Source organism: Alligator sinensis, unplaced genomic scaffold, assembly GCF_000455745.1.
Source record: "Alligator sinensis unplaced genomic scaffold, ASM45574v1 scaffold1638_1, whole genome shotgun sequence".
NCBI classification, from domain to species: Eukaryota; Metazoa; Chordata; order Crocodylia; family Alligatoridae; genus Alligator; species Alligator sinensis.
Genome location: NW_005843351.1, coordinates 161,852 through 189,095, shown reverse-complemented (window position 1 = coordinate 189,095; position 27,244 = coordinate 161,852). Strand labels below are relative to the sequence as shown.

Genomic DNA, 27,244 nt, shown 5'->3' with positions numbered 1-27,244 from the left:
TCAACCCTGATGCAACATAGACCTAACACCTTGACCTGCCTTGGGTAACCTGCAGGAGAACCACAGCAGCCAATGTCCTGCTTCTGTAAACTTGTTAATATACGCTCAAGAGGTCCTGGGTAGAGGACCACGCCCCTTGCTACAGAGGAAGGCAAAAAACCCCCACAGTCCGTACAATCTGAAGAAAATGTTTAAATATATCCCAGCTAAAAAATGGAAAGAAGTTGGAAGTTACCTGCAAATTTTATTTGCTAAAGACACAACACCAATACAGAACAAGGGGGGGGGGAGAGGGAGAAAGGACAGTAGGCACAGAAATTCAATGACATACAGGCACTCCGTGGGCCATCAGCGTATTTGGGTTCATAATGGTGACAAGTTGGTGCAAAAGATCTGGTTGAGACTCAAATAGCTCAGGAGCCAACTTCTTCATTACATCTTCCAGTTGTTCAGCTGCATATCCTGGGGCTCCATACCAAGTCTTAGGCTCCCCCCTGCAAAAGGGTTTAAAGAAAGAAAGAGAAAACACAACTTTGTTAAAATGTCTAGAGACTTTTGCTTTACAATGCATCACAAGAAAAAGAAAACTGAAGAAACACCATGAAACAGGGCTAAAATTATGAACTGCCTTAGCATTTCACATTTTAAATTACAGGCTCCCTTTTTGATTCAGCTCAAACTGACTAGATTTTTTAGTACATAACTTAAGGAATTCTGTAAAGTGCCTCAAAAATGCACTGTGGAGTTCCATTTTTATCGTTACTTGATACTGGGAAAATTACACTTATTTTAGTAGTTGGTGCTTTCTTTTACTGAGGACTCAGTAAACTCTATCTGAAGGCCAGCAAGTATGGCAAACATTATGGTAATACTGGAGACAGAAATAATCTAACAAATGGAGAAAATGAGAGCCCACGAGCAACTTAACTTAGAATCGCAGAAACTGATAAAAGCAGCTAAAGTCGTCGAGGAAAATCCATGACTAGAAGGGGTAAAGGGTACTGGCAATAAGGAGTTCAAGTATTAACGTAACAAAACTCTAGAAATCACATAAGCCCATTGCTAGACAGTTGGTAAAATTGTTAACAATGGAGGAAAGGCAGAAGTGTTCAACGGTTCTGTATTTGGAATGAAGCAGGAAGATTAAGTTACTTCCAATCCTTAAGTAACCAAGGAGGACATTAAAAACTCTAGTTAACGAAAATATTTAAGTAAAGAGGCCCAGATAACTTGCATTCAAAAGCCCTAAAGAATATGTCAAGATCTCTGGTCTGTTGATATTCAGATTTAATACATCCTGAAATAACAAACAGAGAAGTCTGGGACAGGCAAAGAGGATGACCCAAGTATTTATAGAGCAGTTACTTTGATATTAAACCCAGGGAGAACAAAAGAAGAGCTGATACTAGGAATCAGCAAATTAAGGGACAGGAGTGTAACTACTGCCAGTCAGCATTGTTTAAATAAAATACTAATCTCAAACCTGATTTCACCCAGATTACAAGTTTGGCTGATTATAGCAATTTTTATACATGTAATGTAAATTCTGGCATGTCATCTGACTTTGTACTACTTGACTTTGTGATTAAAAGTTATCACTTTCAGTAATAAATAAACGCAGGATAGACTAACTAAGCCCTCTTCCAAATGACAGGTCTCAAAAATATCTGTCAATGGACAATCCTCTAATTTGACACTTGGCCTCACACTACTCAGTCATCTAGCAATACATTAAAAAAAAAAATCACTGCTGATAAAAATCTGCCATTATTTACCACTCTGGTGGTATTTGAAGACAGGACTAGATTGCTTGATAAACTGGGGCATAGAAAAAAAATGTAAATACAAAATTATGCATTTCTGAGCAGAGACTGCAGATCATACCTATAAAAGGGGGGGGGGATGACTAACCAACTCTGAAAAGCGTTTAGAAATCACAGAATACAAACTTAATACAAGCTCTCTATGCAAAGCTGTGAGGGAAAAAAAAAGAGAATGTAATCCTTGGATGTATAAATAGTAGTAAAGGGTCAACGATCTCAATTTTGATAAAGTTATCAAAAAGGCAACGAGACTACTTGGCTGTAGTTTATGAGTACATTAACTGGGAGAAAATACTGGTACTGAACAGATCTTTAGTCTAATGAAGAAAGGCCCAACAAAAACTAATGCAAGAAGGTTAGGCAAAACAGACAAATACTTAAGTTACAGAAGTTTTAACAATAAGGGAAAATTAATCATTCAAACAGCTACTAAAGGAAGGGGTAGTTTCCCCATTTATTGATGTTTTCAGACCTGCTTCAAACAAATTCTTGGGCTCAGGACTGGATGAAATGTTAATGGCCTGTGACATACCAGGGTCCTGCCAAGAAAACACCTGTTTTTTCTAGTTTTCAGTTGTATGAATAAATAAAATTTTTGCAGCAGAAATTTAGTTAACTGCAGTGATAAGCAGAAACAGAATTCAGCTTGCTGACTCAAATGTAAAAGCACAAAAGGGAGACAACCTAACAAAAGCAGGTAGAAACACCCTCAGATAAAGGCTGAAGTTGATTCATCAATGAATAATTGCTCCATTGTGAAATGGTTGCCTGCCATTTTCTATTGTTCTCAATGGGACAAAGGACATAGGATAGGACAGAGGGGCAAATACTGAAAGGTGACATTTACAGAATGATACAGATCATATAAAAAACCTGGGATCAATTAATTATGTTTGTAATTACATTAAATTTGTCTATTATTTCAGCTGCAAGTCACTTAGAGAGGGGAGGGGACTGTATCCTGGGAAAAAAAAGCGATTCTGAAAGGGCTTCATGCTGACACAACTAAACAAAAATAAGCTCTCAGTGGGATACTATGGATAAGGCGGCTAATATAATTATTGGATATATTAACAAGGGAATAATTCAGTAGGAGGTGGGATGTGGCATTAACTCAGAATAAAGTACTGGTGAAATCATTACTGTAATTCCATGTCCAGTTCTGTTGTCCATGTTTAAAAAGAACATAGAAACGCTAGAAAACAGTCAGCAAAACTTCAGCAATTATTGAAGTTCTGAAAAAACAGCCTCATCACAACAGACTTAAGAAATTCAATCTGAGAGAAGATTCATGTTTGATAGCTAAAGAACTTTTACTCAAAGGCATGCATCAGGTCCCAGAGCTCTAAGCTGAAGCAAAACAAAATTAAAATCAGAACATTATTCCTGAAAGAGATGTTAAAGCTCAAAAGCAAAATATTGGGCTTAAAGGATGGAAACCTGGGATTAAATTCTATGGTCTATAATGACATGAGATCAGGCTAAATAACTATAGGGGTTCCTCCAGTCTTAAGATCTACACATTTACAACCTGGCTTTCAGTCTTTAAAAAAGAGTAAGGACTTTGGGAATTGAGTTTCTTTCCCAAACTCACCAGTGCAGGTAGTTGATGGAATAGCTCCAGTGGTCTTCAATATGCCAGCAAAATGAAGAAAAGCACATTCCTACATATAGCCAAGGTAATTTCATTCCACATATATCTGCAGTGATGTGAGCAAGGACAGACTGCTCCATCACAGGCATATTGTTCAAATTCCAGCCACTATCAAGATACTCCTAAAAAAATTAAAACAGAAAAGAAAAAAATTATAGAAACTAAGCAAGACCAAGTGTAAACCAAAGGCAAAACCTTTAAGAGTACAATTTCTGATAGAAAAAAAAATAGTCTTTTTCAATTGATAAAACATATGAATACATCAAGGAACTAATAGTTTTAAATGGGTTGGCAATATATGGTTAATTGGCCAGAACTGGCCTGCAGAGCTGTGCCGTGCCTTTGATGGCATTTGGTGGTGAGGGGCTCTGCCCATGTCATACTGCATCCAGGGATTTGGCAAAGAGGGAGCTATTCCTCTGCCACAACCAGGCAGCACAAAGAAGTGGTGGAGGCAGCTGGGACCTTCAACCTGGTTCTGCAGCATCTGTATAAACTGGACACTACAACAGGGCTTTTTGACTCTTTTAGGTAAAGCTGAGTCAATCAGCTATTCAAGAGAAGCACCAAAAAAGACCCGCTAAAGCACCTAATCTATACAGAAGTTGGGCAAGCCAGATCCAACTAAGGCGCTGCCTCTTCTGGGCATGCACCAGGCTCAGTGCAAGAGTGCAAGTTTAAAGCATTTTTTTAAACATCTCCAAGTAGCCATTGATACAAAATTAACTTCCAACTGAAACATCATTTAATGTAGAATTGGATTGGTCAAACTCTCAGAGACAAATATGAACTCAAGAGTGTCAATCAAAACATACTTCTTCTTCAGGCCGAACTTTAAATTTCCCATCTCTAACTGGAAAGCCACTGCCAAACTCCTTTGAAGCAATGTCAGCCCCATATTCCACTGTGACATCCTCTTCAATGGTGCTAACAAGCCGCCAAAACTCTTTTTCAACCAGCTCTGTGGGAACCATCTGGATAAAAAAAAAAATAAATTAAAAAGACAATAAGTCCACAACAAAAGCTGCATTTCTCAGGTTTTGCCTGTAGTTCTGTAGAAACTCAACACAATATAACCAAGATATGTAATGGCAGAAAACTCAAGGAGGAAGTTCCTGGGGCTTCAATTATTTCCCCAAAATGATACTGTGGTTTCAACAACTATACTGGAGTTCTACTGATTACATCCAGTGCATATGCTCTCTGCTTTATTACTATAAGCTTGAAAAAGTAGTTGCTTATTAATTCAACTATGCTAAACTAAACTAACATAGCAAAATGCTGATATTTGACTTGTAGGCTCCAATTTACAAAAATATAAATAATGCTGCTCTTTGTGCCTTTAACAAGTGACACTGTAGAGAAAGTTTGAAGGGGAAAGTAGAGGGGTTAGAACAGAAACTGAAATACTATCAGAGGGAAGAAATATGCAAAAAGTTTACATGAACAACAACTTTCCACTTGTTCTTATCTAAACTCAACGTTCCATTCCACCCACGGTGTAATATTTTGTTAAGCACAAAAATCTTATCTGAATTACAGAACAATCAAACGTACATGTACAGGCATGTTAAAATAGTCTGACTTGAATGCATCTGCCATCTCTCCAAATGTGCGGAGTGTGTAGTCTCTTGCTGCTTGTTCAAAACCAAATGCTTCTTGCGGTTTATTACACTCCTGCAATTAAAACACGGTTATTTTCTGCCAATGAGTTAACAATGACAAATATAACTTTGTACCTTTTAGTGCTTCACACAGGTGGGTCAGTATTGCCTCCCTTTTACAAATAAAGGAAGCTTGGACACCACACTGAAATGAATTGCCCCAAGGGCACACAAGCAGCCAATCAAAAGAGAGTCAGAAATACAACTTTGAGTCTTGACTCCTACTTCTGTGATTAATTCACCAAACCATGACATGCATTTCTTTGTACAATGCTATGAATTGTTAGTGGGGGCAGCATAACCCGGTCCCAGCAAACTGTTTCCTCTACTACTGTGAAGCAGAAAACAACACACAAAACTCAATGTTGTAAAACCCAATGACACAAAAGTATAATGGCATTATGTTAAAAGCTACCTAAAAACTAAAATACCCTTTTCTGAAAGGTTTACATTAACTTTGTGCTTATTTTATAAGCATTTAACAATTCAAAATGCACCCAGTTCTTTTATTGTTTCATCCTCTACCATACACTTCACAGGACCATTTTAAAAGGTAATAATAAACTGCAATTCTGAATTTCCAGTAGGAGCAAGGAGAGAATAAATACTTTGCAGCCTGTTTTCTCGATTACCTGAGCCAGACACTGGGGACACCTCCAGTCCCCTTTGGGAACATCATGAAGGGGTGGAATTAAACAAAAGGTGTGGTAACTGTCATCACAGCCGTCACACAACAGAAGACGGTCTTCATCATTACCACTACCACACAAGAGACATACATACAAGTCCACCTGCAACAAGAAATTATCAGAGTGGGAGCTGAAATGCTTTAAAATAGTTTATGGCACAAAAAGCAATTTGTAAATTAAAATCATCTGTAGGTTCTTTTCCACCCATGAGGCAGTCCTCCCTCTTTTTTTTTTTTTTGGAAGCAACAGCTGCCATGTAGCACCACAAGAAGCATCTGAGTTAGAGTTTAATTCAGTTCAATTTATTAAGGCTTCTGGCTAAATGCCATGCTCCCAAAAATGACATAACACACATACAACCATAATATAAATAAGTTCAAACAAAGTAACCGAACTACAAATATACTAAAATAGAGCCCACCAACATAAAACATTATTAATATAAATATAGTAGTAAATCAAGACATGAATCTATAATATTGCTGTACATAGATCCACAATTGAGACAAAAATCAAATCTAATGTTAAAATCTATCACTCATATCAGTAATAAAGGATATTTAACTATAACTGCCTCACCCTTATAAGCAAAATTGCAAGATAGTTTACTAAATTTGGATCTGTTTGCTGAAAAAGCCAGATTAATGTCTCTGTTTGAAAAAATGTATCAATTTCTGCAAGAATGGTAATAAATAGTTTCTCCTTATGCCATTATATAAAAAACATTCTAAAACATAATGGATAGATTCATAGACGTTAGGGGCTGGAAGGGACCTTGTAGATTATGGGGCCCAGTACCCCTGCACTAGGCAGGAAAAGACAACTGGGGTCAAGTCAGCCCAGAGAGGTGACTGTCTGTCCAGTCTCCTTCTGAAGATTTCCAGGGTAGGTGACTGCACCACCACTGGAGGGAATCGATTCCAGTATCTCCCAAAACTCCTGGATAGACTGGGCAGCATCTTTTAGCCCTTGGAATGGAAAAATCTACATCCAGTCAAAACAGCTGTGGGCATCTGTTCGGTCCTGAGTCTAGTCAAAGAGGACCGCCATTTATTATTGAGCTCCAGCTGTAAATACCTCTCTCCCCCCACAATCTAATTTCCAAACAGTATATAAAAGGGCCAATACGAGTAGCCCTAGCCACTGCAAAATCATTCTGCCTGGCAATATCTTGTTTCCTCTGGAAAACCCAAACCTTTTCTATGGGGAAGAAAAAATCTTTCATTATCTTTGAGATAGTATCCCATCCCAGAAAGTGCAAAGTACAGGAAAGAAAAGCTAACCAGGGTGATTAAAGAGGAGAGGGATTATTAATATCTTCTATGTAGCATAGTTTAAGCAGACGAGATGGAAAAAGGGGCAGGATTTTAAACCAAAATCCTGCCATTCTAATAATATTAGTTAAAAAAAGAATCCATTCCTGTCTCTAATCTTAAAAAAGATGCAGGAGTTGAGGGAGGAAGAGCCCTAAGAAACTTGTTCTGAGGTATGTCAACATCATTACTAGCGCCATAACCCCATACGTCAGTGCCAGATAAGATCCGAGAGGTAATTTTGGCTTTATATGCTGATATAGGAGCTTGGACTGATCGTCCTGCTGTGGTTTCATAAAATTTCTTTATAGTCACAGCCAATTGGGCTGCCTTAGTTTTAACTGACTGAATGTTTCCATGATGGAGAAACTGTGAATAACACCCAAATACCTATAGGTTTTGACAACTTCAAGTTTGGCTCCCAGCATATTCCATGGCTATTTCATCAAATGACTTCCCAAATGCATTATTTTGGAGTTATCATAATTTATCTTTAAAGTTATTTTGTCCAGAAAGATGCTCAAAAGTTGTAATTGCTCTCTGTAATCTAAGAGGAGTTCTTGACAGTTTAACAGTGTCATCTGCGTACAATGAAATAGGGATCGGGGTTGCTAACAGTTTTGGGGGATGAAAACGCGCATCCTGCATATTTCCAATAATGTCATTCATATAAAGATTAAATAACAAAGGGGCCAAAATACAAAGAGGGGTTAGACAAGGATATATGTGAAATTTTGTGCAAGTTCACCCTTCAAGCTCCACCTACCTTGGGCCCATGTATCTTTCTAATAATCTATCAACAAATGCAAAAGAGAAAAGGTCAATCCCATAATTTATCAGTTTCTCCCAAAGTTTACTTTTATCTACACTATCAAAAGCTCTTGACAAGTCTACAAATGCAATATACAGTGCTGGCTTATGCATTTGTGTATACTTATGTCTCAAAAATTGTAGAATACATACATTATCAATAGTTGCATATCCGTCCCTAAATCCGGTCTGATGTTAATGTAATACGGTTTTCCCCTTTTACCCATGCTATGTGATGATATAACAAATGGCGCCCAAAAATTTTAGCTGAAACATCTATCAAACTTGTAGGGCAATAAGATTCTGGCGTATCTTTTAAACCTTTCTTGAAAATCAGCACAATAATACTCCCTTTCCAGGAATCTGGGATTTGGCCCAACTCAATTATAGAGTTATACCATTCTTCCAAGATCAGAGTCCACCATTTGATGTTATCAATGTAAACTTCCCCCGGTATTCTATCTGGGCCTGGGGCTAAGAGTTCAAGCAACAATATGAAAATTGGGTTTACTGAAGATTTGGGTGCCAAAACTCACAGCTCTACCAGTCAGAGGTGAATCATCAAGAGATATGAACTATTCTACTTGGAGCAGCTTCAAAAAGGAAGGGGAAGTTGCTCCTCAGGACTGCATGACTGTAAGTATGTGCCTGTAGCAATGCAAGTGTGGCAAAACAGATTCAACTACAATCCTGCTTCATCCAAGGTCTAAGTTGAAGTGATTTAGTTCACTTTTAAAGCTACAGGATCATGCACACATAACTTGTACAATGCGCAGCTGCTGAGCAGTGTCAAGCAGCAGCTCCCCTTCCCCTACTAAAACTGTTTCAAGTGTACATTTGTCCATGCCCAAGAAAAGGACAATCAGGAGACCAGCCCCAAGAAGAACTATTTGGTTTTCTCACTGGTCTTTCATAATTGTAATTTCTAGGCAGTACAGTGAGGAAGCAGAGGTATGAATTTTAGTTGTAACAGTAAAATGGAATTACTTATTTCCTACTTTCTCGCATGAAATCTTAAGGGAAGACTGATATTCCAGTGGGCAGGGGGACACATTGGTTTGCCTGGTATCTTTGTGGTTAGAAGAAAACAAACTCTCTCACTGCATCTGCTACCCTGTGCACCTACTCGCAACCCAGAAACAACTGCAATCAGTGTTAAGCACCAGAAATACAGGGTGTACTCACTGAACTAGTGGGTTTTTTAGAGCGGCTTTTGGGTTTCTCTTGCTCCATGTCTCCAATGTGTTCTCTCTTCTCAGCAAGTTCTCGTTTCACTGTGCTGTGTATTTCCTTTTCTGGTGCAGCAAAAGAAAAATCAGACTATTACAAAACATTGTAAGAGCTCAGTATTTGAAGCATACACTGGCCTGTTACTACGCACATCCAAAGCATTTCCTTTTAGTAATAAATTCACTTTTATAATCATGGATGGACAGGGGAGACTATAACAAATAATTCTGTAGACAAGTATGTAAGTTTCTTCAAAGAGCTTTGCCCTACTATACAGCAACCACTGTACTTAGGCCTGCATGAAAACTGCAAGCCATGCCAGATTTGATAGCTGGTTGAAAGACGGCAAACATGCTCCTATGTACTTTTAGGCAGCACTTGAAACACCTACCTACAAAGAGAAAAGTTATTAATAATAAGAATGAACAAGCATGGGAGTATAAATAGAGGGCCATTATTACAGACAAACTAATTTATTTAGAGTGAATATTTGAAATAGAATAGAGGGCTTGGACACATGACATGGCTACACTGGTGTAATCAGCCTTTACACTGCTGTAGAACAAGGAGAAGATAATAAAAAATGCATTGCTTTTAAGAACTTGATAATCCAGGGTAAAATCTATAGTGAAAAAAGACTTCCATGTTAGTTATACCAGTAAAGGAATCATCGTCCACCTTCATCCCAGGACAGCCGTTTTCTAAAGGCAACCAGATAGTGCCATTCTCTTGTGCCATAGCACTGTAATAGCACATACTGCAAGCAGCTATTCCTAATAGCTGCTCAACTGGCCACTCAAGCTCCCAGTATAATTTATACTAGTATACAAAATTAACATATACTATACCAATGTAAATATATCATGTCCCAGCCCTAAGTGACCCAAATGCCATCACTTTTCTTTGAGATAAATGAACACAATTTCAATTCAAGTGAGGTGGCTAAATTGTTCTAAAGCCTTTACTGGGATCCTTTTCATTGAGGTATGAACCAATACTATAGTTTTCTTAAATGATCTTTATTCTCATTTTCTTGAAGTGTTAACTTTGATGACAAATATTAGCAAAAGCAAAAAATTATTTTGGAGCTTAAAATAAGATTGTATAAAGCAGAAGCATTTCATGCATATTGTGTATCGCTCATTAACGCATTTACCATTTTCACACTTTGAAGGTGTACATCCCATTCTGCGTCTCAAGTTATGAGTTCTGGCTTCTGGAGTCTCAGATTCAGTTTTGATATTAGTAGCCTTAAAAAAAGAAAAATCATATTTAGTCATTTAATCACTTACTCAACACCTAGATATTGATGGTATTGGTAACCTACATGCTATTCACTGAAACCTAAATTACTTGAAACCAAAATGTTGCTTAACCAAGCAGATCATCAGTACAGAGCCACATACCTGCTATCTGGTTAAGTGACCAATGGGGATTATGCAACTTCTGGTTCAAGCAGGTAAAACATTCACATAATATTCCACAAAAAACTACATATAATAAGGGTGCACCGAGAAAGATTTTCTTGGCCGATACCGATAGCCAGATATTAGCCAGCCATATTGGCTAATACCAATTGCTGATTATTAGCCAGCCATATCAGCTGATACCAATCCAATAGCCGATTTACACTGGAGAGCAGCTTCCAGCTGGTAAGTCAACGGGAATGCCGCTGGGCAGCCTGGACAGCAGCGTCTGGCAGGTAGGTTGGGAGTGGGGTGTGGGAGGGCAGATCGAAGCCCTCATTGTGAGGGAAGGAGTGGGCCGGGCTGCATTCCTTGCCCCCCACATGCTGTAGCTGCGCACATAAACGGCATTTAATCAGTGACATTACTGGCTATATCAGCCAAAAAAAGCTGACTGCTGACATTAAACCTGCCCCCCAAACCATTTTCATTGCCCTCTGCTGGATTCTCTCGAAGTTAACCCGTTTTTTTCCTTAGTGGGGGTGGGCCAAAACTGGACACAGTACGCCAGATGTAGCCTCACCAGTAGTGAATAGAGGGGAATAATCACTTCCCTTGACCTGCTGGTAATACTCCCACCAATGCAGCCCAGTATGCCGTTAGCTTTCTTGGCAACAGGGGCACACTGTTAGCTCATATTCAGCTTATTGTCCACTGTAACCCCCAGGTCCTTTTCTGCAAAACTGCTGCCCAGCCAGTCAGCCCCCAGCCTGTGCTGGTGCATGGGACTGTTCTGTCCTAAGTGCAGGACTTTGCACTTGTCCGTTGAGCCTCATGAGATTTCTTTTGGCCCAATTTGTCTCTGTCACTCTGAATCCTAGCCCTAGCCTCCAGCGTACCTACTACTCCCCCCAGCTTGGTGTCATCTGCAAACTTGCTGAGGGTGCACTCTATAATGAAGATATTGAATAAAACCAGCCCCACAACTGACCCCTGGGCTCTACATGGGGAAAAAGTCAGGTATCTAAGAACATGATCTGCAAGGAACAACCAGAAACAGGCTGAACATGTAGGAAATCCCATGAAGAATGATCGGGTCTTAGTCACATCCCTCAAAGCTACTAAGGCCCCCAGCTGTTGGCGAGAGGTAGGCATACACATCACTCAGCATTCTCTGCTGGAAAAAAAGATAGCCCCTGAAGTTAAAAGATTTATCCTAAAACCAAATCCAACTTTTCCATTGTATTTCATGAAAGGAAGATACACCCAATCCCAGTCCTACTATAACCAATAAGCCACTGATCGGAGCATTTATCTGACTGGTGGGAGACCTGTTCCCAATCCACACACTGCCCAACTTGGAGTAAGTCTATGAAACCAGATCTCCCAAATCCTGTGCTAACCACAAAGCTGCTGGGTTTTCTGGAGTGGTGTTCTCAGTCTTTGCTACTGAGGCTGTTCCATTTGATTAAATAATTAAATGTACTTTGGTGCAGAGACTTGAACCTGACTGTCCCAAATCCCAGATAAGTGTCATAAACATGGGCTATCAAATCATTCTCTCTTGATTTGTCTCTCCATCCCCATTATGAATCGATACGAAAACAAGGAGACTCCACTGCCTGTGAACACCCAACTGTTCTGAAGCAGTTCAGAAAATACAACTCACCATTGAGTGGAATTTCATCAATTCCACTACAAGATTCCTTTCATGTCTAGGTTGCAGTTTTCCTGTTTGTAAAAGGGTCAATGCGACCTATAAACACTTCAGAGAAAGATTCGGCACTTGTGTTGTGCTTTGAAATGGTGAAGTGTTACATATCAGCCACAGAAAATCTCTTGCCAAATAGATCTTAGGTGAAAGATTCATGGGGTTTAAGCACATTCAAACAGATGGCAAAAGAAGAACTACAGAATAAAGGTTGTGAACATACTACATCCATTCATTTAGCAATCTGAAAAACACATGCATTACTGTGAACAGAATGCTAAAATTAGGACCCCAAGTTATAGGGCACAAGTCGGTTTGTGGCAGAGCGGCTTTGTTTCAAACCGAGGTACTGCAGACACAAAGGAAAATTCCCTCACCTCGGCTCTCAGGCGTTTTGCACGACGTGCAGGTGGGCAAGTTTCAGATGGCTGAACAGATTGCCTCTGGGGAATATCATGAGGTTTGTATTCCTTGTCCTTTGTATCATTGGTGAGGTCAGGCTTCTGCAAACACTATGAGAGAAGCACAATTTAGGTTATTTCATTTTTCTCTTCATCACTTGCTAAAATTGCTCCTCAAACAAAAGTGTGTAAAGTATTTTTCCTGGATCATGTGAAAAGAAAGTACATGTAAGACTTTGTATTTACTGTGCTGTGGTATCAAAAGCAGTAGTTGTAACTACCAACTAGAATTTAAATCACAATGTTATTTGTTACTGTGTTCAAGAAAGTGGAAGTGGAAAGTGGAAGAACTAAGTATTCTAAATAAAAAGATAATTAATTAATCTTGTAATGTTTATTAGAGCCAGCCAGAAATGCTCTAACAAAATGTTTCTGTTGGAGAAGGCTAGAAAGTTTCAGTTTTCATTAACTGGGAAAGCCCAACAGAAAGTGGGAAGGCTTCTTCTATCAGAAACTTGTTTGGTTTCCTGATGGCTTATACTCTCAGTTCTTCAGCAACCTCTCAGGTAGGCTGATGGGAGAATAGGAGGGCTGCAGTGCCTTCTGAATCTTGATTCCTTCAGCTCTTAACCTCCCAGGTTCCTCCACAGTTTAACAGTAAAGCTGTCAGGGAGCAGAGCTGTCTATGCCTATGCAGGTCACCAGACACGACAAGGGACAGAAAAGGCCTGGCAACCGGGAAGCTCTGGGAGCACTACTTCACAGACTTGCGACTCCTTGATAGCCCAAGTTGTCACAACCAGCAGGATCTTGAATAGCCTGTCAAGTCAGACTACCCCCGAGGAAGGGACTTCTGGGTCCACAATCTGAGAGTAACTTGCCAGACATACCACTGCCGAATTTGGGGCCTCACAGGTTTCCCTTTCACAGAGAATTTCAAAAGTTTGGCACTGAAATCCAAACTGGAACAAAACCAAATTTCAAACTATAAAAAAAAACTCTCCACAAAACCTAATCATCTTTCTCTGCACACCTCTAATGTTTCTATTAGTTCCCTGTGGCATTCATATACAGTGACTTTGCAATGGAGGAAACATGAGTTATTCTCAAAGTAAACAATGCTCTTGTAGGAAATACCAACACCTCGGTTTTCTTGAAGTAGTTTTTGTAGCAGCCAGAAGTTTGGCTGCAGTATAGTGCCTTGCTTTATTCCAGTATTGGTCAGAAAAAATGGAAGTATATTACAACCTTCTGTCTGTTCCCATTAAGATGTGGCTACAATTTGATTTTGCAAATTGTTTTCAAGTATTTAATATTTATCAGCACTTTCAAACATACTATTTTAAATATTTAAAAGTTTTGTAGGTTTTTGTTTGTTTGTTTGCGGAAAACATCACTAAAAAGCAGAGGCGAGCAAGAGAAGAATGAAAGAAAAGTACCATTAACATTCAGTTCTTTCATGCTGTTGAATATACCACCATTTTTATTAATAATTGAAAACTGTGTATATTATTTAGTTGGGTATCCTTTCGTATGGGGGCCACGGGGTCCTGGAGTTATGTGCTTACGTTAGGATCAAGCATTTATTCAACATGCTGGGAGGAAAAAACTTGAAAATGTGATCCTGACCAGTCACTATTTAGTTTGACTCTTATGCTCTTATTAAGTGTATGTCAAGGTTACTCAACATTGGAGGGCCACTCTGATGGAGAGTTATTCAGATTGCGCTTGTACATAAATACATAAAACATTTAAACATCCAAAGTACAAATAACCAGTGAGTGAATGGGTAGGCATTCTGCAACAGGATGGACAAAAGCTTCAGAAATGCAAAGCTACATAATTTAACCTTCTCTTCAGGTTATATTTAGCCAGAATAAGCAGCTTGAAAAATGCTCCAAAACACAGTATAATTATGAACACTGCATGGCAGTACAAGAACAAAAAAAAAAAGAAATAACTCCCAAAAATCTGTTGAAGTCCACTAAATGAAGCCTGAAAGACAAACTTTTAAGGGGATCAGGAGGTAAAGGGAAGAGGCTCTGCATACTTTAGGAAGAGGTAATGGAGGACAGAATAGAGGTTTCTCCCTGATAAGCAGAAGGGCAAGCAGGGTCTTGTAAAGGTAAAGGGAACTGAATGGTCTTCTAACCTTGTAAGAGTCTGTGCCTGAACCCACCCTCCTGAGAGCGTGCTTGGAATTTGGTATTTTCTTGTCACCTTGTCCAATAAGAAAATACCAAACCTGAAAGTTACTGTCCTAATGTTCTTTTAAAAGCAGAGGTAAGACTGACCAGTAGTGCCTCCCATATCCCCCACCCCTAAATGTAAGATACTCTAATGCTTTAAACTTAAAAATAAATGGTAAAGTCTCCCCCACAGCCTAAACTCGCACATTAACTCAGACCCCTTCAAAGAATAGCCCAGTAAGATGAAAGGGCTGTACCCTTTCCAAGAACAGTACAAGCACAGAAGAGCAGGGTGGGGGGAATCATATTTGGGGAATCCCGATTCAATCTTGTGGTTCTACATGTGCCAGCAGGATGCTAGACTTCCCCAGGACAATACTGTAGGGCAGAAGATGGAGAGGATGCCCGGTACTGTATGAATGGTAGTATTCATGAGAGACTGTGGACTGATTGTGCAAAACTACTTTCGAAAAAAGGTGAAACAACTAATATTTCCTCGACCTTTCTGATGGACAGAGTTAAAAAAGGCATGTGGGTGTGAAGTGTGAAACACTACCATAGCCCGCATTTCCTGTGTTGGTTCACTTGACTTTTCAAAAGAGAAAGTAAAGTGTTTGTAAGACACTGCCTATCTTTCATTAATTAAATCCTGGGAAATGGACAGTCACATATTTTCCTAAACATGCAGGTAAACTAAGAGATAATGAAACCTAGAAAGCAAAATAGCAGATAGTGTCAACTGTTTAACTCCAAGCCCTAGCAAGGATGGTACATCCCATAAATGGGGAATCTTAAAGATTGCAAATAGTCTAGAAAAGCACTGGTCTCCCAGAGGCCATGAGATTTGAAGACCAAGAAAATCCATTATGTTGCCTTCACCCCCTCTCCCAAAACACATTGGTGTATTAGGAGGCTAAGATCCATTTTTAAGAGTGAAAAATGCTTATGAACCTAAGTCCCTCATATGAAGAACCAACTAGATCAATTCTGAATACATCTTCAGAGCCTGTAGCTGCAACCAAGGTGATCTCCATTTTGTGAGCTTACATTCAAGAAGTTGCTACTTAACCATGAACTGATCTCAGGCTTATTATTTAGATTGTGACGGTAATTGTTATACAGTAAGATGGCAGAAAGAATCCCTGGAACAGTATATTATGCTGTACTGACCAAGATCATTGAGTGGCAACTGCTTTCCCAACCAACAAAGGAACTGGCTAAAATGTTCCAGGGCCCCTACAGGTACTGGAAGCTAGAGGACATTCAGGGGAGAAGAGTCTACAGTTGCCACAGGGAACCAAACATCTTAATTCGTGGAGTTTCATAATTAAACCATACTGCAGAAATGAGAACCTAGGGTAAGAGTCCTGAATTGGTGGTTTTTTAAATGAATACAGATTTATAACCACATCTGAGGTTTAGGAAACATTACAGTTTTAATACAAGCCCTGGAATACTTGAAGATAATTAACTTATCCTGAGGTGCCTTTTGCACATTTCATTCAAAAGTTAGGACAGGGGTGGGCAACATTTTTGGTCAATGTGTCGAAAACACCACAAATCTCCACCCAAGCGTCGACTTGGTGACCGCCTGCTGTGAGCAGTTTGGGCTCCATGGCTGATGGCAGCTGCCCAGAGCCTAGGCCCGCTGTGGCATACCAGAAAGCAGCCTCGCATGCCATGCTCTGGTATGGGTGCCAGGGGTTGCCAATACCCAAGTTAGAGCCTGAAGAATTATAAAAATACTTCACATATGCTACGGCTTACAAATAAAAGGGTGTTTGCGCTCAAAAGTTCGCAAAGAACAATTTTTCCAACTATTTAGTCTAGTAAAAGATATCAAATTTACCCAAAGAACCTTGTCTGCCTAAGTAAAACACTTACAATTTATCCATCTCTAACACCACATTATTCTGTATAATAAAATTGCACCGTATCTAACTCGCTGTAAAACAGGTAATGAGTAAGTTACTAATTTCAAGAACTTCTTTATGGATTTAAGTATTGCCTCTTGTACATTCATATATTCCTCTTTATTTTCATTCTTTGGACTTACTGATCTAATTATGCTAATGTTGTGATGACAACCTATTTGTTGTTCAGCAAATTCCTATTTCAATATTATGCGTACAGAGAATTTTTTTTCAGACAGGACATTTTCAAGAAAGTCTGTTTTGAAGCCAGTTTAAAAATATATTTAAGCCACAGATAGACAGTGAAACTATTCAGCCTGTGAGATTGAACAAAAATGTAAGCTGCATTATGTCAGTAAGTAGAAAATACTTCTTTTTCTTGGCTTGTGTGCACATGCACGCACGCGCACACAGAAAAAAAAATAAAAATCAATGGAATAGTGTCATCAATTTAAAAAAAATATGTTTCAAGAAGTATATGTATGAAGTCTTTTTACAGAGGATATTGGCTACATGCAGAGCTTCTCTCAAAGGCTTACTGAAATATCAAACGAAAGGAAGCAGATTTGAAATGGACGGCTATCAACTCCAATAGCTGTATCTTCTCCAAGAATTAAGTCACAAATTTCCAGAAAAGCACTGAATGGACAATAAAATTAACACCTATACAAGGAACACCTGGAAAAGCACTGTTTATTGAGAATGTGAGTGAAAACAAAAGAAACCACCTCTGATGAAATTCTTGGTCAGGGACATCAAGCACCAACGCAAGAGAACATTTATTGCAAAACAAATTCAGAAGATACTATGGCAAGACGTAAAATCAAATTCTAGCAGGGCAAAACATTACTTAAACAAAAACAAATATACTTCTTTGGATTCTCTGAGTTCACTGCCCAGTGCATTCAAAGTATGCATTAATACCATACTTGGGAGGATGGAAGGGAAATATTTCAACAGCTTAGAACAAAAACAGCTTTTTGTGGGTTAAAAATGAAGTTAAACATACCTTTTTCAGAACTGCATGATCCACTAAACACATCAGTTTGGAACAAATGTCAGGTGCCTAATGCAAGAGAGAGCTTGGAAAGTTACATTTAAAAAGAAGCGTGACCTCATTAAATGAGATCACAAGCAGCCATTTGAGAATCTTTCCAATGTAAAATGATCCATTACTGAGAAACTATGAGTTTAAGCCTCAAGTTTGTGAAAGGCACTTGCATTATAGGCCTAGATTTTCACCAGTTTATGGTCACTGAACAATTCTGTTCTAGGACATTTAATTAAAAACATTTACTGTATGTCGTCACTTCAAAAATATGAGAAAATAATTAGGTGTGAAAGAGCATAATGCCTTCATGCAAGAGACAATTCTTTAGTCTTCAGAGCGAACGAAAATGGAAAGGTGCCAATGAAATACCTTACTGAAAATGGTGCTGTTTTCCACTACGTAATATGAACATGTCAGAAGTAAGGCAAAAACCTCTCAGATTAGATAGTCTCCCTAGCTTTAAACATATTTCTCCCCGCCCCGACCCCACCATATCATATTGTTCTTTGTTCTACATTTGTATAACACCTAAAACCTAATGGATCAGAATTACAAATTTTTTGTTGCTCCTATTCACCAAAAATTAATTCTCCCTGCTCATGTAAAAAGTCTTGCACTAACTATAATTTTATGTTATTTACTCAAGTCAAATTTCCATTCTTGTCTAAACAATAGGTGGTACTATTCTTTTCTGTAGAGTTGGCCAATGCTCACAACAGAAATTTTCTCAACGATGAAACCCACTTAGTTGAGAAACCGAGCTAAAGTGAGAATCGTTAAGACAGCAGAAATCAATTTGTATCAATCTGTGTAGGTCTCACAAATAAACTAACACTGATCTAAAAGAAGAGTCTTGGTAGTTCACTAAAGCATACAGAGTTTCTACCTCAATCTTATTTATTCCTGATCGAAAACTAAAAAAATGAAGATGATGATGGCAATTTAAGGTTTAACAAACTCAACCACCCATTACACTATCAAGTTAAGTTATGCTTTCCATGAAGGATCCAAATAACATTTGCATGTTTATCTCTCTACCCATAAAAAATGAATTCAGGTGAAAATGGCTATAGGATTACCAGGACTTGAATGTAACCCATCAGAGAGAGATGGACAGTTAGTGGCTTGTGAGTATTTTAACAGAGTACATTTGACAGGAAGAGTATCAAAGCGGTCATTCCAGAAAGTATAAAATAGTCATTATAACATCAGGCACAGATACTGAAGAGACAAGAAAACACAAAGGATTGTGAGCCTTCTAGGTAAGGGTTACCATAAGTCCTCCTGCACAAAAAATTCTAATACATTCCACTTGATACATCTGTGGATTTCTAAAGCATTTTTTAAAGGCAACCAAGATGAAACCTATAAAACCAATATAAATATAAGCTTAAAATATTAAAAATTTTAGAAATACTTCATCCAAAGGACACCACACATTGGTTACTACTAGTAAAGTGAGCTAATCAGAAAAAACTCACCAGTAGACTAGCTCCAGACTGGAATAAGTTGTAGGGATAAAGAATACGCTCATAATGTGCACGGATGTGTGAACCCACAGCCTTGCCAGGAGCAAAACCCATTCTTGTGGCTATTTTGGTCCATTTCCTCTCCTTACAGACTTTATCAAATCCCCCTTCTTCTGCCACTAGCTATAAAAATGGGAAAACATAACGGTCACACTCTCAAGAATAATATTATTCTTATTATAAACATTTGAAGGGATATTACCTGGGGGAAAAAAGAGAAGGCAAGCATCTCTGTTAACAGCTGCTACGGTAACCAACAAATACTTTATATACAGCTTTCATATTAAGAGAAAGCTAGAGCTTTGATACTTTTTTTAGTTTGTCATTAAATTTAAAGTTTGGTAAATATTCCAAAATGCGTCTAACAGGAAAATTAGGGGAAGCAAGGCTTATAGTTCTGCCTGAAGAACTTTTAAAGCTATGCTCCTAAAACACTAAATACTTACTCAGTCAGCACTCCAACACTATTTTCTAGTGTAATGTCAACTATATACTTGTCCAGAGTCCATTTTATAGAGTATGAACCTGTCGTTCTCACTTTCTATGCAAGTAGCTTATCACAGAAAGCCAGTGTAGATTCAGTCTAGAAGCAGAAGGGTCATGACATCTTTTGGAGTAAAAGATAAAAAGTTTAAAAAAAAAAAGTCTTACCCTATTAAGTTGAAATAAATCCAAGATCTTCCTCTCTACATGTGGTATTTTCAGTGTACATCCTTGGAGCTCCCAAAACTTTGCAATCTGGTCCAGAAAATTCAGTTTTACACGAGTCTGAGCCTAATAGAAGACAATCTGCATTCAATAGGCAGCACAATTTAGCTCCCATTTTTCAACATTCATAGTGTCCAGGCTTTTCAAGTTCTGCTACAATAGCCTCAACCACCTGCTCTTACATTTCTTCCCCAAGCAGACTTCTACACTGCCTTTCGTGCTACCCCTTTCTCGCAGACAAGAAGCCATAAAAGCCACCCCCCTACCTTACTTCAAGACCTCCTCAAAGGTCACTTGCCACAACGCATTCAGAAAACTAGTATCTGAGAACAGCCAGGCAGGAGACAAATTATTATTTTAGCCTATGACTGGCTAAACAAGTGTACAAATAACTAGCTTGTGGTAAAAAGTTAACCTTTATTGCCAGCATTTTTTCCCCATGGCCACCCAAGTGGTAGCCTCATACTCATGAACGTAAGATGTTGATGGCAGAGACAGCTGTTTGCTATGTTTGTACAGTGTCTAACACTGTAAAACAGAGCCTTGACCTAACTGGGGCCTGTTAAAAATAATTTTGAAGAAACAATTCACACCATCCCCTCAGCATATTTTAGCCAATTCTACAGTACAGCCAAGTTTTGCCCCCAAAATAACACTGCTGTTTATGTTCAATAGATCCTTCCTTCTTTCTAAAGACATTTTGAAGAGATTCAGTTTTCACGTTTTATGCTGCATCTGGTTTTCAGATGTACTGAACCCCTGAGAAGTGTCGGCTGAAATCAATGGGAGCTGCAGGTGCTCACCTTGGTGAAAAATCAGGTCCATTATTTTTCAAAATACCACTTGTTTTACTGAATGCAGTTTGGAGCAAAGGTGACCTTCAGCTTCATTGTATACTCCTAAATAATTCTCATTTTGACAAAATAATTGTTTTAAATTATTTGTGTGTGTAAGCAGGCCAATACTAATATCAATGGAATCAGTTTATTATACTACCTCCAATTCGTTCAGCCTCTGTATCCGTGGAGTAAAGTGAAGTTTATCAACGTCACATGCAAACGGTGGTTGCCAATCCTAAACAGAAGAGAAAAATTAAATGTTTTTTTGTGTGTGCTTATCAGCAAAACTTGGGTGGCCCTCATGCATACACTATGATCCAGGAGGATCAACGATAGCCATCGGCAAAACTCACTCCCCCCTCCATTTTCAAATCTGAGTATATTTTCCCCCTCCCTCCCAAGTGGTTTCATAGAAAAAAAATACCCAAGGAAATTAAGATAAAGCAAAACATTTTACTGTTATCTGCAAGGAAATTAAATATAATTTTTTTAGTGCAGGTATGATTCTTGCTTTTATTAAGAATTATATTCCACTGTCTTTAATATCCTTTTATCAAAATAATATCGGTCTTTCACTGATAACTAAAGAGTTACACAGACTGGGCACATCTACACGAGATCTTTACTGTTGCCTAAATTAGCTCCGCAGTAAACCATCACTGTCTATACGTGCGGTGCTATTAAGACAGAGTAAACTAATTAACTCCACTGTAGGATAGTACTGCCAAACACAAGTGCTACCCTATGGGGGGAGTTATTTACACCACTGTAATGCATATGCTGATGGGGCTGGCTGGGGTGTGAGGTTGCTACAAGTGCAGGGGCTCCCAGCTGGCCAACCCCGCAATGAAGCATCCTCATGCCCCAGGTAGGCCCTCTGCAGCATGCTGCACCAGGTCAGAGCAACCCCAAGCTGGCAGGCTGGCCCCCAGGGACCCTGCCAACGGCGGCTGCTCCACCCCGGCTCAACATGCTGTGGTCCAAACGGCACGCCCAGGAGTCTATTCAACTGCCTTAATAGTACATGCAGACATTCACACGAATTAGCCTTTTAATCCCACATAGGTTCACATATACAAATTGATCTTTCTTGTATGATCTTTGGCAGCAGGTGAGAAGGGTAATGCATGCCTAAGCATTATGAATCTCACTAACTGCAAAGGCCCATTTGAAACCGTCACCTGGAAATTATGTCCGTCAAACTCGCATAGGAGGTTTACTGTAAAGAATTTACTGTGCAATTTCTTTTGTGCAAAACAAGGTCAAAGAAATCTTTAACTTCTAGATAAATGTTATAATTAACAAATATATGCAACATAAAAGGTGAACATTGCTGTCAGGCAAAACAGAATCTAAACTAAACCATTTCATTAATGACAAAGTAAGTTACGAGGCAGACATTGACTTTACTCCTGGGAAGGTAATTATTTGGAACCAGAGACTTTAAATGCTCATGGGACATAAACACAGCAGGTAAATATTTTCATTGCTTCTCATACATGATACTCTTAGCAACAGGAGCTACAATGACAACCAAGAAACAATTACTTCAACCATACCCAACTTGGAAATATTCAGTAATAGCTGACATTTGTTCAACAGAAGTAATAAATAAAAAGCACTAATACTATGATTGATAGTATAGAAAAACAGGACTAGAACAGACTTCATGAGAACATCTAGTCCAATCCCCTACGCAAGCCAGGATCATCCCCATCTCAACTGTCCTGGACAGGTGTTTGCCTAATCTGTTTCAAAATGTTTCCAAGGCCAGAAATTCCAGAAAGCTCTCTAGGCAGCCTGTTCTAATCATCAGAAAGTTCTCTGTAACTTCCTCCCATTTCCTCTGCTGTAGGTTGACACCATTGTTCCTAGTCTTGTCCTCCATGGCCACAGAGAAAAGCCCATCTCCATCCACTTTGTAATCTCCCTTCAGGTATTGAAGATTTATCAAATCCCGCCTTCCATCCTCTTCTCCAAACTACACAACAGTACAGGCAGTCCTTGGACTTGCAACACAATTGCTTCCTAAAAAACATTGCAACTCGGAACCAATTTTCCCATAGGAAACAATGTTATAAATGGGGGATTGGTTCCTGAACTAAGGCCCGATACCCTATTTTCACCAAAAATAACTCAGAATTTTGTACTCAATAATTATAGACGATTAATATAGCTACATTAATGTATTTATATTGTAAGCAGCAATCATATCGATTTGGAAGGACTTCTTTGAGGTGACTTTGCTTTTTGAAGGGCTCTTGGCTGGAGCCTTCTCAGGAGTCTTGGCTGCAGGTTTTTCTGGAGTCTAGTCTGCTTGCTTAATAAAAGCGTGCAAGGAAGTTTGGACAGATGTTCTCCAGGGAGATGGGTTACACAGCGAACCTGTTCGCTGGCGTGGCGTTGGATGAAGTGTTGTAAAGTCAAAACTGACGTCAGAAAGTTGAAACAGCATGAAACGTAACTCAAAACATTGTAAATTGATAATTGCCTGTACTCTCGTCCTCAAACTAAACAGTACTCATTAGTCCAGCTTTTCCTCACAAGTCATGTTTCCCAGACCACTAATCATTTCTGTGACTAACAGAGTCTTTCAAGAAAGGTGTGGACAGATTGGAAATGTGGGGTCCAAAACTGCACACAGGACTCCAGATGAGTTCTTGGCAGTGCTAAATGGAGTGGAAGGTCACTTCCCTTAATTTGCAAGTGAAACTCCTATTAATACAACCCAGTATAATTACTTTATTTTATTTATTGCAACAAGGCCACACTGATAGCTCATAATCAGCTTATGGCCCACTCTAACCCCTAAACTCTCCCTTTGCAGTACCACAGCCTATAAACCAGTGGTTTGCAGAGTGCCACAAGCCCATTCCATGGGAGTCACAGTGCAGATGCCACTGTAGCAAGGTTAAAATGCCCCGTGTGCCTCCTGCAGTGGCAGATCAGGAAGCAGCTGTGGCTGGAGGCCACAATTTTGCCACAGCCCTTCCCAGTCTGACCCCACGGGCCCTTTTCACTTCCCAGCCAGAGGGGTTCAGGCTGGGCTGCAGCAGCCCTTTACACTGCTCAACCAAATGAGTCCTGCTGCGCTGGAGCAGCTGTGTGCACTGCCCAGACAGAGAAGCTGGCTGCAGGGACACCCTGGGCAGGTAAGACCATTCTCCTTTCCACCCCCTGCCCAAACATCCCAGGTGCACAGGGGAGTTTGACCCAGGGCACAAAACTCCTTAGTTATGCCTCTACTTCTGCCTGCTTTAGGTTTATCAGAAAACCTCAATACAGGCAGAAGTGTGCAGCAGCACCTTGGTTAAAAATCAACAAGGCAAGCAGAGGTGGTACAACAGTGGTTCTCAACCAGGGCTGCCACCAAATTCAAAAAGCAAAAAGCTGTGGATGCGGTGCCCTGACTCTAAAAAGGTGTTTGAGAACCACTGGCCTAAACAATCATTCCTCAGTCTATATCTGTACATGTGATTATTCTGTCCCAAGTGCAGGATTTTGCATTTGTCCTTGTAGAATTTCATCTGACTGATTTCAGACCACTTCTCCAGTTTATCCAGGCCATTCTGGATCTTAGTCCTAACCTCCATCGTGTCTGCAACTCCACCCAACTTGGTGTCACTCCCAAAGTTGTGAATAGTGCATGCAATCCCATCCTCCAATTCATGAGTGAAATGGTTAAACAGTACCAGACCTAGGTCAGATTCCAGGGAAGCCCCACTTGATACTTCCTTCCAACTAGACCTTGAACCATTGCTGACTGTGAACATAAATATCCAATCAGTTATGTATCCACCCACCCACTGCTCTACCCCACCCATAGGGCCTGTTACCTTGTCATAGAAGGAAATCAGGTTAGTTAGACGTGACTTGCTCTTGATGAATCCAAATGGGCTGTTCCTGATTACTTTGCTTTCCTGTAGATGCTTGGAAGTAGAGTCCTTGATGATATGCTCTATAATCCTTCTAGGTGTTGAGGTCAGTGTGACCCATTTCTAATTTCCCAGATCCCCCTTCTTAAAGATGTGCACCATATTTGTCCCTTTCCCAGTCATCTGGTACCTCACCAATCTCCATAAATTCTCAAAGAGTATTTGCAGCCAATAGCTCTGAAATTACCTCGGCAAGTTCCTTTGGTATTCTAATATTCATCCCATCGTGCCCTGATGTGAAAACATCCAGCTTTTCTAAGTTACCTCTAACCTTTCTCTAGACTTCTGATCTCCTTGTCTAGCCTTGCTGCCAGCTGTGCTCATCATCTGCCAGCTGACCTTATTTATGTAGCGTAAAAAAAAAAAGGCATGAAATACGTTAGAGGCAATGGATGCTGCACAGAAGGCTGCATTCAATAAGGGACCTGAACTTTCCATGGTCTTCCCTTATTTCTGACATGCTGGCAGAATGCCTTTTGTTGCCGTATGCCCCTTGCTAGCTGCATCTCAATTAGTCTTGGCCTTCCTGATTTTCTCCCTAAATGCCCATGAGATTGTCATCTCACTAAGGAAGAGTGTGACTATATTCCAATTCCTTTTTGGTGTTTCAACTCCTTGAAGGGTTTACTGTTTAGTCAAGCTAATCTCTTGCTGCACTTTCTAGCCTTTCTTTGTATCAGCATAGCCTGCTCTTCTGCCATTATTATAGTACAACCAACTATCCTGGATTCCTTTCCCCACCCAAACCTACCTTGCATGATGCTCTGTCCATCTGATCCCTGGGACCCAACATGAACCAGCCCCAGAGCCAGCGCACAGGATCAGTCTGGTGGAGCACCCCATGCAGCACCTGCACTGTGCTAGCCCCATGAACCATGTGCAGAGTGAGCCTCAGAGTGGCGCCCAGTGTACTACATGGTGTACAGAGCTGGACCAGCCATGAATGCTACATGCGGCACACGGGGCGAGGGTGGGATACATTCTGCATGTGGTGCCCTGCCAAACTGGCCCTGTCTTGGCTCTGTGAGGCCCAAGGCAGACCGCAGACCAGATCAGCAACTTCCATCTGGCCTGTGGGGCTGGATGAGTTTGACACCCCTGTCCTACAGCAAGGGGCAGCAACCTACAGCCTACAGACTTAATCTGGTGGGAAGGACTGATTTTGTGTGTGTTTTACTAACCAAGTGACAATTCTCAACTGTCCAATTTGGTACACCTTCTGCATTTTCCGAAAAGCAGGTTGATCCTCTGCTCCATCCCTGCTCTGTGCAGAGGGTTACTCCCCCCCCTTCACGGCAGTTCTGCGTACCATTACCTTGGAATTAGCTACTCCAAATTTTTGGCCACCAGACTTTGGGGGAAAAAAAAATCAAGTATTATTTTGAACTGGTTCACCATTGTGTGTGGACACAGAACACTCCATGTCCATTGTCTGGTCAGTCTTCCAGCCATCCCTGACAGCACTGCTCCACACCCCCAGGCACACGCAGGATAAGGGGCTATTCTGGAACGCAGCCAGAACCATGCTGTCCATACATCTACTGCACTGGGAGACCAGTTTGCAAGGCTGCATTGAAGCAAAGCTTCCATGCCAGTTCCATCTCTCTGGGATCTCAGGCTTCAAACCCCTGCCTTGGAAGCTGTGCTGTCACTTTCCCCTCCCTGCTAGAGACCCTGCTTTCCTGGCTGCAGGATCATTTGCTGTTGAGGTGGGAAGAGATAGGTTACCAGGTGCAGGGGGGAGGGGGGCTGTTATAGCCTCCCCAGAAATAAACAGGGGTCCAGACAGGGCCCCCCCCGCACAAGAAGGTGAAATTAAAAGTGCAGCTTTTAAGGCAGGGTTGAAATAGCATGCAACCCCCCCACCCCTGAGAACCACAAGCACAGGGTCACACAGCCCTCCCTAGCACCTGGCAACCTCTTCACTGTCATCCCTGCGCTAAATGGTTCTGGGATCCCACCAAGTGGAAGGTCCATTGCCCGTCATAGGGTCCAGACTGCCACCTCCCACCCCACACACAAACACCTATACATTCCCAGTCAGATTTCACGGAAGCATAATAATGTTCTTTATTAAACTCAGCCTTTTTTTAATTCATTTTTTGAGAAGCAGAAGCAGAAATTACAATTGTGGGCCATGACTTATTCCTCGGCATCCAGCCAAACTGGGTCTTCCTCTACCTCTAAGGGAATCCTGGGGAAATACCAGGCACTGAACCCTAGGAGGCATGATGGTCTGGGTTCTCTACCACCTCTTGATGGCATTTTGGCAGCAATACAATCCCTAAAAAGTGCCATTTCTGCTTAGAAACTTTAGCAGCATATGTGCAAACACTTCTGTCCAGGGACAATCGTGAACTAGTTCCCAATCAGTGGCAT

At 40.3% G+C, this 27,244-nt stretch overlaps 1 protein-coding gene across 2 annotated transcripts in view; it reads right to left on the bottom strand.

Moving 5' to 3' along the window:
* Window positions 1–288: 288 nt before the first annotated feature.
* LOC102374703 (lysine-specific demethylase 5B) overlaps window positions 289–27,244 on the bottom strand; it is a 32,446-nt gene continuing 5,490 nt past the window's right edge. Inside the window, exons 2-14 of one of the 2 annotated variants that reach the window (XM_025194936.1) lie at window positions 21,088–21,165; window positions 20,035–20,157; window positions 19,336–19,506; window positions 17,813–17,869; window positions 12,678–12,812; window positions 10,340–10,433; window positions 9,139–9,248; window positions 7,910–7,936; window positions 5,774–5,932; window positions 5,035–5,154; window positions 4,293–4,451; window positions 3,418–3,599; window positions 289–494 (exon numbers count right to left, since the gene is read on the bottom strand). In XM_025194936.1, the coding sequence (XP_025050721.1) occupies window positions 320–494; window positions 3,418–3,599; window positions 4,293–4,451; window positions 5,035–5,154; window positions 5,774–5,932; window positions 7,910–7,936; window positions 9,139–9,248; window positions 10,340–10,433; window positions 12,678–12,812; window positions 17,813–17,869; window positions 19,336–19,506; window positions 20,035–20,157; window positions 21,088–21,165 (1,590 nt within the window). In that variant the 3' untranslated portion in view covers window positions 289–319. The remainder of the gene's footprint in view (window positions 495–3,417; window positions 3,600–4,292; window positions 4,452–5,034; window positions 5,155–5,773; window positions 5,933–7,909; window positions 7,937–9,138; window positions 9,249–10,339; window positions 10,434–12,677; window positions 12,813–17,812; window positions 17,870–19,335; window positions 19,507–20,034; window positions 20,158–21,087; window positions 21,166–27,244) is intronic. The other variant, XM_025194937.1, reaches the window with a different exon arrangement.